Raw genomic sequence first — 14,946 nt, 5'->3', positions numbered from 1 at the left:
AACAACTTGCATTATGTGCATCACAACCAATTAACCAAACATGCTTCAGCGGGGATTAATTTAACCTCATGTCTTCAGCTTCCTCCTCTTGTTTCTGTTTTCCTTCCACCTTAATCTATTTTCTTGTTCATAAATAAATAAAGCAAACAAAGAGATATGCATTCTGAATGCCTTTCATATTTTTGTTTGTTGTACTTAATTACCCATCAGAACATATTTGCTTACAAATTAGAGTGATTTCTTAGATAGGAAAGTAAACCTAATCTCTCATGAAAATTAAACATATTGACGAAGTCTGCTATAAAAACCCAATGAACTGTAAGCATGTTATTACCACTACACTTTATTAAAATACCCTCTTAGCAAAGGCCATTGCATTTTCCTTCTTTAATAGAACATTTATACCAAGAACATGATTAGAATGGTTAATCATCTTCAATTGACCAAGACATTTCAGCTTTTTTTTTTTTTGTTTAAAAACAGATCTGGAGTTGTACATTGTGATGTATTATTTATGACATAACGCTCTGAACTGAATCAAGTATTTGTATATAATATTGTTGTTGTTTTTTTAACCGTTTTAATCTATCACCGTATCATCCACTACCTTAAACAATAACTTTGTTTTAAATCCTAGACAATGAATGCAGTGTGAAAAACGAGAACAGGTCTCTGTGGGAAATAATGGGTGTTATTTAGCTCTATATTTAGTAGACAATATGGTTCTTGGTGAACTGTTTTTTTAATGACCAAAGGTATAACGGTACAATGTGGCATTTTATATATTCATAACATTAAAAGCTCCTTGTTTAGACCGACCCAAGACTGAAATACTGAAATATGTTTAATAGGCTCTATTCCATGAACTTCACACCCTACACTGTACACAAATGACTGGCCTCCAGATTTAGTCTGCAATGCTTTATTACAACCAGTTAACTTCACGACTAAGCCTGAATACGAGACATTAGAATCAGAATTCGAATTCGAACTAGAACTAGAACTAAGGCCCGAATAGCAACAAACTAGTACAATGAAAATCGTAAATAAAATAAATGAGAAAATAAAGAAACGTATACACAAATCCACAAAAGCAGGGTCTCTTCCATGAAAAGGCAAATGGCGAACTCAACCATAAAGTCCTACTCAATTACAAACCACAGTAGTATGGAGAAACTATACAAAATAATGGTTTACAGCCTGATATACTTTCTCCGTAGTAAAAACATGCATACTGCATGCTGTTTTTCAGTTAGGTTGTAAAGCTCCTCCATGGGGATCGTTCATCAAGCTGCGCTTTAGTGATTTCAAGTTTAACTGAGCGCAAATGACACAAATCTCTCTCTAACCATGGGAATATCACATGTACCATTTGTAAATATTGAGTACAGGTTTTGACTAAACTATGAAATCCACTGACAATTGCATATTAAAAAAAAAAATCAATAAAAACAGCCATGGTCTCCAATTGCGTCTCCAATTTTTTAACATCGAAATCAATAGATGCAACAAGGGGGCGCCTACAAAGTAAAAATAATACAAAACCACCCCGCTTGTCTACACCTTTAAGTGTATCCGAGCTGGTTTTGAATGTAGATATGTACTGTAGTTTCTATCGATGCAGATCTACTCGTATAAAGCCCGGGCGAGTCACCTGATCCCGCGTAGGGTTGGAGAAGACATTGGGGTGGCGTTTAAATTGGGAGTTCATCAGTTTGCAACAAGCTCTGAGTGTATGTGTTGACAAGCACTGCTTTACCGTGAATTACAAAACAAAGATATGTATGTGTTGTTGTTTTTGAGTGTGTGTATGTATGTGGGGGGTGGTCTTAATAAATGATATAATATCCTTTAGTGACGTAAAACGTTGCAACTTGTCTGATACTCAGGACTAGAACGTGTTCGTGAATTTTCCAGACGTGACGTTTGGTGCGTCGATTTTAATACGTAAAGGTAAAACGAGATTTCATGCTGCTGAGATACACAGACATAGTCACCAAAGCTTTAGTTTTTGAGCAATAACATTAGCAAGGTGTTTATAATTTGCAGCAGATTATGCATATGCAGCTTTTTTTATTGTTCAAAAATAATAGTATTTATGACACGAATAGAAATGCATATCGGTATCATCGCAAAGAAACAGAGGGTCAGTGTTGTGAAAATGTAACCTCTATCGCCCATATTGTATTTGTTCGGTAATTACAACTTACCTTTTTTTTTTCAATTTAAACGCCCACGAAGCTCTTCTTCCGCATCGGCGTCCTCCAGCTGCTGACGTAACTTCCCGGAAGCGGAACTGAGCAGAAGTTTAAGGTAATGTATGTAAATCAAGATAAGTCTTAAATAAGTATGGATATTTTCGTTGTATTGCATTGTATCCATATGTTTAAGTATTATTCTAGAATGCAAATATATTTATATATGAATGTATATATTAGTTGTTGTTCTTAGTAGCTGTAGCTTCATGGTCTTATTTAATTTTAAGCTACTATGGGAGCCAAAATTAGTTCCCTATGATCCTTTTTCAAATCACAGACCTGCTCATCTTCCAACTTGACCCCAGTCTTACATTTCATTAAACAACATCTAGGACTCAATACCCTTATTAAGCTTAAAGGGTGGATCTGGGAAATGGGATCAATACTAAAAATTCGATTTTGCAAATGTAAGTTCATGACAGATAAGATTGATGCCTTACTGCTGGAATGGCTTTTGTGATGCCACCTGTTGATACATTTGTGTAAATCTCTAAACATGTTAGTTCTTTTTTCACACTAATGACTTTTTGTTTTGTGAGTTTGCTAAATATAACAAACCTGGTATTATGAATGTCAGTATCACAGGCTTAATTTCTTGGAAATGTTTCCCCGGGCCTTAAAAAGGAGTTGATTCATGTGTTCATCACACTGTACCCAGTGCATTTTCAGACCTTCATTGTGTACTGGACATTAGGCATTTGTGATTTGTCAATCTCAACAAGATTTTCAAGATTATTTAATCATATTATCCTTATTTCATCAGCACTCCTTGTGAATGATAGATATAGATCATAATGTGAGTAACTGCTAGTGACAAAATATTACACATTTTATTGTCAAATGGCTATTGAACATCTGTATAAGTTAATGGATACATTTAGTTTATCATTTAAGGAAGGACCTTGTTAAGATTTTCAAATGGCTGCTATCATTTTGGCCACCAGTGTATATAATATAAAGAAGGCAAATGTCAACAACAAGCATTACTTATATTAGACTTTACTAAGTACTATTTTACTGCATTTCAAAAGTCTTCTTTGTTTTATGTTTCTTCTTCCACAGCAGAATGGGGGAGACATTTGTGAAGGAGCTTTTGAATTTGTGTCTGATTAAAATTGCTGTGGATGACAGTACAAACCCAGAACTTGGTATGTTTTTTTGTATTTTTTCTTGTGTTTCTTTACATATTACCATCTGTTTAGTCAGAATATTAAATAAGGTTTTTTCCCCATCATTACCCCACAGTACCCTGGTGTCTGCTAGCTTACATTTATAGATTGAGCTCTTGATTTATTTTTATTTTTTTAACTGACAGCTTAGTCACAGTAATTTGATTAATTAAAATCCTTAGTTAACCCAGTTCCAGGTACCTTGAAAGTCCTGCCTGGTTAAGGACTGAAAACAACTAAGAGTTTAATTCAGGAAATAATTTGCTTAAGCAGATGAGTTCAGTGGGATCAAAGCTCTCGGAAACAGGGAGAACTTCAGGACCACTTGAAAGACCGACATGTAATATCAGTTTCTTCAGAATCTCTTAATCTAGGTAAAATTACTTTACAAATACTTGACAATCTATTACGTAAGTTCAAAATAGTTATTGGCTGGGACACAAGGTTGTAAATGCAATGAAACGATTGACTGTGTGGGTTACTGTACATATTTAGTTTTAGTTTCATTGTTGTTTTATTGGAAAAGTATAACTTGTCCTTTTCTCTTTCTTTTTAATGAATTTCCATTCCTAACACCAGGGTTAAAAATTAGGCTTTGCCTGTGAAGATTGCTATTTTATTGTCAACTTGATAGATTGTTGTAAAAGTAATTAAGTTAATTCCCTTTTTTGTGTAAGCTTATTACATTTTACCAAGGCTGTTTGCTTACGGACATTGCAACCCAAAACTCATTAATTTATAGAGGTAAACATTTATTCAGATGGTTGAGGTCCCCCCCCCCTAGCTTTTTTTTGTCCTTTTTTCCAATAAGCTTAAAAGGTTTCTTTAATTTTCTGGAAATGCCTTTGCTTTATATACAAACTTTTTCTTACCAAGGACATTAACCACTTTTGTCCTTCATAAAGGTATGATAATTGAAATGACCAGGCTAAAGTAGGGAATTAAATCACATAGTAGTTTATTCAATTTTAAAAATGTGGGGGGAAAAACAAACCTAGCTTTTATATTCTTTCCACAGTCTAGTTAATACAGTTGTTCCACTTATGAATATACTTTTATGTGTATTCCTTTATAATAAAAAATGATGGAACATTGAGCTGTACACATCCTGTACAAACTTATAGAGATGAGTTGAAGCCCATGGTATTGTGCTGCTACTAATTACTCAAAACCGTCTCTTTTTGATAAAGAATACAAACCATTTTTGTTCAGAATAAGTAAATGCAATTACACACCTCTCCTCTGCCCCCATGATCACTTAGACTAAGGTCACTAATTTAACATATAGTGCAGGCTACTGGTTGAGCCTTGTTTCCTTAAGGTAACACAATCAGTAAAAACAAATGTATAATGCATTACTTTGTCTGCATGCCATGATAGTTAATGTTATGCTGTGAATGTAAAGCACTTGTTAGTAGAATTATTTTCTTTACAGAACCTGAGACCAGAGTAATGGTTGAAATCATGTGATTTATAGTTTTCCCTTGTCACGTCCTCTCGTTCAAAATAGAAAAAATTAATGGCACCTTAGCAAAGATGACAAGGAACCACAACACCCTGAAAAGGTGTAAATGATGCCAACATTATGAACCTCTATAAACCCCCCGAATGTAATCATGCATAAGATATCACTTTTCAAGAATACATTTATTAAAGTGAATAAAGTCCAGATGTAAGAACTTAACTATGTACAAAATACAATGGTTAACTGCTAATCCCATGCATACTTAAATCAATTATTTTGTCAGGATTTAGTCACAAAGCTGTTTGTGTCTTTGTGTTTCAGAATTCCTTCAGCTGGTGAGGAATTATGAGGAGACGAGGAAAAAATGGCTTCAGTCAGAGCTAGAACTAAAGAAGTTCAAAGAGCTTTTCCTGAAATCAGAATTGGCTAAATCAGCCCTGGAGGTAAAACTGAAACATGCAAGGAACCAGGTTGATGTTGAAATGAAGAAACGGCACAAAGCAGAAGGAGATTATGAACATCTCGTAAGCATTTAATGCAAAATGACGTTAACCAAAGAGATCTCTAAAGATAAATAATGATATTCTTTAGTGTTAAGAATTTTGATTTTGTGATCATCAGGTTAGAGTTAGAGAGAACGTTTACCTGCCATATACCATTATGATGCAGTCGAGTTGTTCAGAGAGGGAGCTGTTTAATCTGAAATAGATTGTACTTTTCCCACTGTGGGGCTGACTATGTTAAGGATTTACTGAGGCATTACAGCTACAGTGCATATGATAAACTGCATGAGAGGTTTTCTGACAATCTAAAAATATATATGGAAGCTTCCTCTTTGAAAGAAAATGTTAATGCATACAAATAGTCATATCAGAGAGTGAGTAAATGTTACTAATGCACACGTATATGTATATCCATGCTGGATGAAGGCCTGACCAAGATGTTTCTACTATATATATAAAAAATATATATATTCTATATATAGGAACGGCAGATGCAATTGATTTGTGAAGTTCTCATGCACGATGGGCAGTCAAGCGCTTACCTGAATGAAGAACAGAAATATGTGCTGGCTAACTTCAATACAAAGGGAACAGGCATAACTCACATTGTGGGGAGAAGGTAAAAGTGAAATGCGGGTAGATTGCTTCTAATTTATTTGTTCACATTCTGTAAAATAATGGTTATAGTCACTATAATGTAAATGACACTAGAACAGACTGCAAACCACAAACAAACAGAACTTATCAGCACTTTAAGTACTTAAATGATGATATACAGCCTGCACATTCAACATGTATTTAAAATGTCCTCACCTTTTGAAGAATATCTTCCAAGTCTGCACTGATTCTGCTTGAACATTTTGTGCAGGTTTTCTGATTCATGTGATTAATCATAATTTTTTTGTACATCTGCTCTCCAGATTATCTGTTATTGATGAATCCGGCAACTCATTTCTGTCTCATTCTGATATTAGTTATGACCGAACTGATGATGACCTGGTAGGACCCCTATATTTTTCAAAGCTTATCCCGTATTTGAAAACAATCTGGTTTTTGGAAGCGTTTCATTCATGTCATTTCATGTAATTAACAAATAAGTTAAAGTCAAAATGAGGTGTGTTCTCTGTTAAAAGGAATGCCATACAAATTGATGTTAAACTAAAGCATTTAACCCACCCATCGTGAGTGTGCAAATATTGTATCTTGCAGGACCTGGACACTTCTGTGATTAAACCTTTGAAGTCAAGAGCCCGGGAAAAAAGAGTAAGAAGTATTTTCTAATGTAAGCCTAGCAAGAACACATTTTATCTGAAGAAACATTGTCAATTAATTATAATTATATGTGCCTGATTTAGTGCATAAATATTGAGGCTCTGCTTTTGTTTCCATATGACATTTCCAGCGTTCTTCACTTGCTCCGGTCGTGGGGGCTCCTGTTCAGCCTAAACGTGGTCGGGTCAACGGACACTCGGGTGACCTTTTAGCATCAAAGCCAGCTGAATACGTAAGACTTTAGTAATGCTTTATATATATATATATTTATTTTTTCTTTTCTTTTTTTTCTTCCAGTAAATCTAAAATGCTTATGATGAGAAACCAGAAAAGTTATAGATACAATTCATAATATACGGTATTCTTGTGTGAAAAGGAATGAGGGCTTATGGGTAAATTTGTCCATGAACTCATGCTAACACGGTCAGTTATGTGAGTGTAAGTACAAGCACAGTGGTTTGATTTTGATGTACCAATGCTGGCAATATAGAAGATGTAGCCAGTACATAGATTTATACAGTACAGTGAGGGAAAAAAGTATTTGATCCCCTGCTGATTTTGTACGTTTGCCCACTGACAAAGAAATGATCAGTCTATAATTTTAATGGTAGGTGTATTTTAACAGTGAGAGACAGAAAAACAGCAAAAAAATCCAGAAAAACACATTTCAAAAAAGTTATAAATTGATTTGCATGTTAATGAGGGAAATAAGTATTTGATCCCCTGCTGATTTTGTACGTTTGCCCACTGACAAAGAAATGATCAGTCTATAATTTTAATGGTAGGTGTATTTTAACAGTGAGAGACAGAAAAACAGCAAAAAAATCCAGAAAAACACATTTCAAAAAAGTTATAAATTGATTTGCATGTTAATGAGGGAAATAAGTATTTGATCCCCTATCAATCAGCAAGATTTCTGGCTCCCAGGTGTCTTTTATACAGGTAATGAGCTGAGATTAGGAGCACTCTCTTAAAGGGAGTGCTCCTAATCTCAGCTCGTTACCTGTATAAAAGACACCTGTCCACAGAAGCAATCAATCAATCAATCAGATTACAAACTCTCCACCATGGCCAAGACCAAAGAGCTGTCCAAGGATGTCAGGAACAAGATTGTAGACCTACACAAGGCTGGAATGGGCTACAAGACCATCGCCAAGCAGCTTGGTGAGAAGGTGACAACAGTTGGTACGATTATTCGCAAATGGAAGAAACAAAAAATAACTGTCAGTCTCCCTCGGTCTGGGGCTCCATGCAAGATCTCACCTCGTGGAGTTTCAATGATCATGAGAACGGTGAGGAATCAGCCCAGAACTACACGGGAGGATCTTGTTAATGATCTCAAGGCAGCTGGGACCATAGTCACCAAGAAAACAATTGGTAACACACTACGCTGTGAAGGACTGAAATCCTGCAGCGCCCGCAAGGTCCCCCTGCTCAAGAAAGCACATGTACAGGCCCGTCTGAAGTTTGCCAATGAACATCTGAATGATTCAGAGGAGAACTGGGTGAAAGTGTTGTGGTCAGATGAGACCAAAATCGAGCTCTTTGGCATCAACTCAACTCGCCGTGTTTGGAGGAGGAGGAATGACCCCAAGAACACCATCCCCACCGTCAAACATGGAGGTGGAAACATTATGCTTTGGGGGTGTTTTTCTGCTAAGGGGACAGGACAACTGCACCGCATCAAAGGGACGATGGACGGGGCCATGTACCGTCAAATCTTGGGTGAGAACCTCCTTCCCTCAGCCAGGGCATTGAAAATGGGTTATGGATGGGTATTCCAGCAAGACAATGACCCAAAACACACAGCCAAGGCAAAAAGGAGTGGCTCCAGAAGAAGCACATTAAGGTCCTGGAGTGGCCTAGCCAGTCTCCAGACCTTAATCCCATAGAAAATCTGTGGAGTGAGCTGAAGGTTCGAGTTGCCAAACGTCAGCCTCGACCTTAATGACTTGGAGAGGATCTGCAAAGAGGAGTGGGACAAAATCCCTCCTGAGATGTGTGCAAACCTGGTGGCCAACTACAAGAAACGTCTGACCTCTGTGATTGCCAACAAGGGTTTTGCCACCAAGTACTAAGTCGAAGGGGTCAATTACTTATTTCCCTCATTAACATGCAAATCAATTTATAACTTTTTTGAAATGCGTTTTTCTGGATTTTTTTGTTGTTATTCTGTCTCTCACTGTTAAAATACACCTACCATTAAAATTATAGACTGATTTCTTTGTCATTGGGCAAACGTACAAAATCAGCAGGGGATCAAATACTTTTTTCCCCCACTGTATATACATTACACACACGCATATGTCTGTGTATCTCTAAGCATTTACATTTAATGCAACAGGATCTGTAGTTTTTCAAAGGTTATATCCGTGAGCTCCTCTTACTGAATAAATGCAGTCCCACTATCAAACACCCCGGTGGGACAAGAGAAATAAAGCATGCCCTTCTGAGCCCGGGGCTTTGTTACATGGCACAGTTAGCAGAAAGTTACCCAGCTGTTCAAAAAGAGATGCTATCTGCGACAGAATTCCTTCATTAATCACCTGATTATTCCTGAACTTGTATGTTTTATAGACAAAGGGCAGCATGTTGTCACTTCTTGTTGGAAACCTAATTCATCAGTCCCCAGGCCCTCGGCTTGTCATCATCTTTACACTGCTTGCCTCCTCGTGTGGAAACATTGCTGGACCAAGCACACTGTGCTTTTATGGCTCTCCTCTACATGTTCCTATATACCTTCAAATTAATCATACTTTGAAGGAAAGGGAGGTTTCCAAACCATATTAATTATCTTGACTTAAATCAATGGCACTGGGTGTAATTATAAGAGAGTCATTAGTGTTGGAGAACGTTTGTAATAGAATTTCAACTTTGGGATCTTCAGTGAAAATGTGTGCCTATATATATCCATTACTGTCTGAAATTCAATTCAAGGATAGAGATACATTTATAATGTTCTAATTTTATGAAATCAATTACACTGTTTATTGTTTTGTTGACTACTGAGATGGGATATGTTTTCCCCTCTTTGTTTCCAGGTAAAAGATTCCATTGATCCAAAAAGTACTGTGATCATACCCGAAGACAGGAGTCACATTCATGCGGTGTCTACTATTGAGATCATCCCTAAGAGAAAGTCTTTCAGGAGCAGAAAACTCTCCCCTTTAAATGGTATGTTTGCATTTTGAATATTAAATATAACTGAAAAACAACAACAATTTCAATTCTAGTTTAAATAAAATCATGCAGGGCATTTAAAAGTTTAGTATAATTTCAAAATTGTATTTATCCCTCTGCCTCTATCCCTCTAACTCTCGCTCTCTCTGATAATTTTTTTATGAAGATAATTTAATATCCTGAGTTTCTTACAGAACAAACCACGATTTGGACTATCAATGATGAAACAAATGCAGACAATGTCGAATGTGTGACCGACATGGAAGCAGACTCTAATGTTAAATCCCAGAATGTGCCAACTGTCCCTGAAGTAAAAAGATCACATCATATATTTATATCCAAAACGGTAAGACCACTTTTGATTAATTTGTTGCACAATTTTCCTTATTAAAAATGTTAAGATGACCAGACATGCAGATTTAAATAATTATTATATCGTGTCTATACAATGAATATGCAGGTTAAATAGGTCAGTGAAATCTATAACTGTGTATGAATGTTTATCAATATATTGTTGCTGAAAGTTTCTTCCTATAGATCTTCATCTCCAGTGCAAAATAAAAACTTTTATTTGCCTTCTGGCGAGAGTTAAAAGACTGAATTTGCTATGCAGGGATGAGGTATTGATCTTTTGTTTAAGACTGGCAGCGTGAAAGGGATGTGACGTTCCACCCAGCGTTTACTCCAGTAGAGATGCTGTTGTGTGGGTGTTCTAGATAGAAATAGATGAATATGCACTTAGATGCAATATACTGCAGCTTTAAGCCACCCCCCCCCTCTTCCCTCCCACCAGGTTATCAGGCCTGAAACATGTGTTCCCTGTGGGAAGAGGATCAAATTTGGAAAGATGGCAGTGAAGTGTAGGGACTGCCGGATGGTTGCGCACCCTGAATGTAAGGACCTCTGTTCTTACTACTGTGATCCCAGTGTCTCGAACCCTACTGCTCCAGATTTGGAGGTACCATACTGCCAGTCCTAAAACAACAACTCACAGCTTAAAAACTTAACCTGCTGTCTAAAAATGATTTTGTGGTGCTTTTTGGCACTTTTCTTGTAACATTTTCCTCCAGGGTATTTTAGCAAATTATGCTCCTTCTGTCCCACCAATGATCCCTCCCATAGTTGTTCAGTGTGCGAATGAAATTGAGAAAAGAGGATTACAAGAGGTAAAACCCCACTTAACTCCTTTTGTTTCTTTAACAATGATTTATGTCCATAATCTCAATGTGCAGAAAGCAATGGGGATCTGCTTAATAGTTTTATTGTTGTTCTCCTGGTCCAGACTGGAATTTACAGAGTGCCCGGCTGTGAACGAGTAGTTAGAGAGCTGAAGGAGAAATTCTTGCAGGGAAAAGGGATGGTTCCTCTTAGTAAGGTGGATGATATTCATGTTGTCTGTGGACTTCTCAAAGACTTTCTGAGGAAGTTAAAGGAACCTCTTGTCACGTTTCATCTTCACAAGGCATTCATGGAAGCCTGTGGTATGTTTATTTATTAAATATTATGTTGACATACCGGTGAATTACTATTTATTATCATTTTTTTTATAGAAGTAATGAATACTACAGTGGGACTGAGCTAGTAATGAGATCCCAAAATATCTAATCACACACATCAGCTGTACTAAACATGCCGAGCCATGATTTCATTATGATAACGATGATTATTATTTTCAAGACACAAGAACTATTCAATGTTTCATTTATCTCAAGGCTGCTCTTTGTCTTTACAGAACCATCTACAAATTCCATAGATTAAAATATATATATTTCCACTACATTCTATACATTTTTGTTTTTCAATATATTTCTTAAAAAAATAACTTGAACTTCAGATGGCAATTACTGGTACATTTAGCCTCAATCTGGAAGGTAAGTCACTGAGAAGCTGGCTTGCAATGACAAAAGGTAAATTGGTTTAATTCAAGCTGAAAACGAACAATGATTCAAGGGCATCATATCCAATGTTTAACGTTTAAATTGAAATGGGGATTTAGAGGAGTCTGTCTTGTGTAATTTCCATGGCACTTAAATAGCACAACCATCCAAATACTGCAGTGGATAAGTATAACTAGTACAGCACAGTATTAAAACTGAAAGCCTTGTTGAACTGAAATCTCCACTTGGTTAAGAGAGGAGAAATCAAGTGCATCTGCTATACAATCTTGTGGCAAATAGCTGCACATTACCTTACCAACCCTAGTTTAAAGTCAAAGAGAACAGAGAATAAAGCAATTGTAACCTCAGGGGATTGACAGTAAATTGTTACATACACATGATATCTTCCATGTGAAAACAAGTTTCTTTTCTTCTTTAGAAGGTCAGTTGTCATTTTAAAATGCTTTATCTTGCAGCTGAATAGGTCTGCTGATTCCTACATATGTACTTTGTATGCGTCATAGATATTCCTGATGATGATAATAGCACTGCAGCCATGTGTCAAGCTGTAGGAGAATTGCCACCACCGAACAGAGACACCCTGGCTTTTCTGATGCTGCATCTGCAAAGGTAAAGCTCAGACGACCCATGCCTGACCACAGGGTAGGACATTGACATTGAATATGGTACACATTTCAAAAGATCAAGGACTGAATTGTTGAAAATGTATTTTCATCTCTCTCCAGAGTGATGAAGAGTTCATTCTGTAAAATGGATTTGAATAATCTGGCCAGGGTATTCGGGCCCACAATAGTTGGACACTCTGTCCCTGAACCCTCTCCAATGATGATACTAAAGGATACCACACTGCAGCCTAAAGTATGTACCTTTATTTGTTAAAGTAATTTGTTTGAAACCACTACTTTCATCATTAACTGTGACATTTTAGAAGTACCCTTTATTGTAAATATTAATCTTTAGTGTTATTTAATACATCTAGCTTTTTTACTGCTTATTATCCAAAAATTATTTAGAATGAAACGTTCTTTTGATTAACCCAAGACTTACAATACATTTTTTTCATCAAGCTTAATTTAAAAAAGATGTTTGTGTGCATAATCAGGTGGTTGCTCGCCTCCTGTCCCTGCCTTCAGAGTATTGGAAAGGGTTCATCCTGGTGGAAAACGATCAAATCATTTCATCTGTGATCGATGCCAACATCAACAACGATAGCAACTATATGGAAAAAGGTAAAGTGCTAACAGATCCTAAATGTCTCTCATCATGTTTCATTTAACACTGATTATAGGCCATGGGCTCATTTTTAAGGTTTTATAGCATTTCCAAAGGACATTTCTCAAACCACAAGCATAATTAAATGGTTTTATGAGCACCTTTTGAACACAGAAATGGCCGTGGAGCATATTGCAGAGTTTTTTTGGACCTCTGCTGTAGATTTCCCAAGCGTCTTTACCGATCACTTGAATTCATCCTGTTTCATTGCGTTCTTCATAGTGTGCACAGCTAACTCCCCTTAAACGCGTCCTTTATTACATGAATAAATGTAAAATTCCTATTCATGCATCATCGCGTTAGTAGTAATATAATGAACAAATGCGTATAGGATTGTGAAGATAATTGCTGAAAACTATTGGCCTGTTTTCCATTCAATATGGCAGCAAGACAAATATATTGGGTTTTGGTTTTATAAATCAGGTTTCAGGTCTGTCATTTTCAGATATGGATGGTTTTGAAATGAAGTCCAAAGTAAATTATCCTGCTAACACATTATTATTTTTAAAATGTTTTGTTACTGCAATCTTCATATAATCTTGGCAAATTTATATTATGTTTTTAATTGCCCCAGATCGCCTGTTTAAGCCCCTGACGTCACCGGAGATGAGCAACATCTCTAAAACCCCCGTCTCCAGCTCCCTGAGAGGCAAATTTAAATCCACCCTGGGCACGGCCTTCAGTCCTGCGTATGTTCATGTTTTTCTGAATATTGTATTCATCTGCCATGTGAAATGTATGTGAAGTTATCAGTGACTAATTACAAACTTCATTTTTTAAAGTACTTTAACTGTGTTTGCTTACTCCAGCCATTATAATTACGGTTTAATTACGGCGTCTTAAAACCATCTACACTTCTTTCTTTTTTTTCCTGAATTGATCAAAATATAACCCATTCACCTAATTGTGGCAATTGTGTATTTGTTCTTCAGGTTCAACAGCAGCAGCAAAGCCAAGAGTGATTCTAGTAGAAAAAAGTTTTTTACATCACCAAACTGATTTGGGCAGATTGATTCTGTTGCCATTATCGTTTATCAGATTGCCATTTGTTGTTTGTCCCTTGTTTGTGTCCTGATGTCAGTGTAAAGAAAATAAGATGATTAAAAAAGCATGATATTGCACTTAACAGTACAGGAGATGATCAAGTCTGAATATTGCACTTTGAAGTACAGATGATAATCCTCAAGTGCAAATGAAACGGGTACATTTTCTAGGTTATTTATTAAGTGTAAGTTTATGTAAGGCCGTCTGCTATGAATTGCTAGATAGCACTGATCTCATATGACCATTTCACAGAGGATTGTTCTAGAGGAGGAAGAAGGATGTGTGGGGAATTGGTAATATAGGCACCTTGACATTGACTGTGTGTATAAACTTGGAAAACCAGTTTCTTTTTTTCTGTTGTAAGCTTATTTTATTCTTCCTTCAATCCTGTTTATCAAATTTGCTTGATCACTTTAAAAATACTTCAAGGCTTGTTGTGAAAGCACTTTGTAAATCTAACTGAAATTATAAACACAAGTGCAAAAACTTGTTTAAAATCATAACACGCACTAAATTAACTAATAGAAGATGGATGTGCATGTCATTTACTGTATAATTGGGGGAAGAAGTGTCACATTTGAGTGCGAACGAGGTGTCGGAAGAGAATCGTTTTTGGTAAATACGGATATATATATTTTGTTGGAGCATGACAGGCAAAAAATATAATTTAATTTGTAAGGAAGTGTATGCATTTTTTGTATTAATAAAAAATTAAGTACATCTTGGCACCGCATAAACTGTTTTGTGGAAGGCCTTTTTGTTTACACTTGAGAGATGCTTTTAACTGAAAGCCAAGAAAATCAGGTTCTGAAGTGGTGCCTGGTTAATTACTGCCACAAGGTAAATTGGCAATACATAAAAACCTTATTAATGGGGAAATTTCCA

General features: G+C 36.3%; 1 protein-coding gene across 3 annotated transcripts; it reads left to right on the top strand.

The window, feature by feature from the left end:
• The first annotated feature begins 2,236 nt into the window (after positions 1 to 2,236).
• LOC136711516 (rac GTPase-activating protein 1) lies at positions 2,237 to 14,687 on the top strand. Of its 3 annotated transcripts, none has more exons than XM_066687832.1 (17): positions 2,237 to 2,313; positions 3,321 to 3,406; positions 5,214 to 5,416; positions 5,878 to 6,014; positions 6,316 to 6,394; positions 6,605 to 6,658; positions 6,798 to 6,899; positions 9,709 to 9,841; positions 10,042 to 10,193; positions 10,641 to 10,805; positions 10,918 to 11,013; positions 11,130 to 11,328; positions 12,249 to 12,354; positions 12,471 to 12,603; positions 12,848 to 12,974; positions 13,592 to 13,706; positions 13,950 to 14,687. In XM_066687832.1, the coding sequence occupies exons 2-17, from the start codon at positions 3,325 to 3,327 to the stop codon at positions 14,014 to 14,016; spliced, it is 1,950 nt and encodes a 649-aa protein (XP_066543929.1). In that variant the 5' UTR covers positions 2,237 to 2,313; positions 3,321 to 3,324; the 3' UTR covers positions 14,017 to 14,687. The 3 variants fall into 3 exon arrangements, with proteins under 3 accessions (XP_066543929.1, XP_066543931.1, XP_066543930.1); XM_066687833.1 differs by having other exon boundaries at positions 2,247 to 2,313; positions 3,324 to 3,406; XM_066687834.1 differs by lacking the exon at positions 13,950 to 14,687 and having other exon boundaries at positions 13,592 to 13,934.
• The last annotated feature ends 259 nt before the right edge of the window (positions 14,688 to 14,946 follow it).

Source organism: Amia ocellicauda, chromosome 16 (assembly GCF_036373705.1).
Source record: "Amia ocellicauda isolate fAmiCal2 chromosome 16, fAmiCal2.hap1, whole genome shotgun sequence".
Classification (NCBI taxonomy): domain Eukaryota; kingdom Metazoa; phylum Chordata; class Actinopteri; order Amiiformes; family Amiidae; genus Amia; species Amia ocellicauda.
This window is presented reverse-complemented; position numbering and strand designations above follow the sequence as displayed.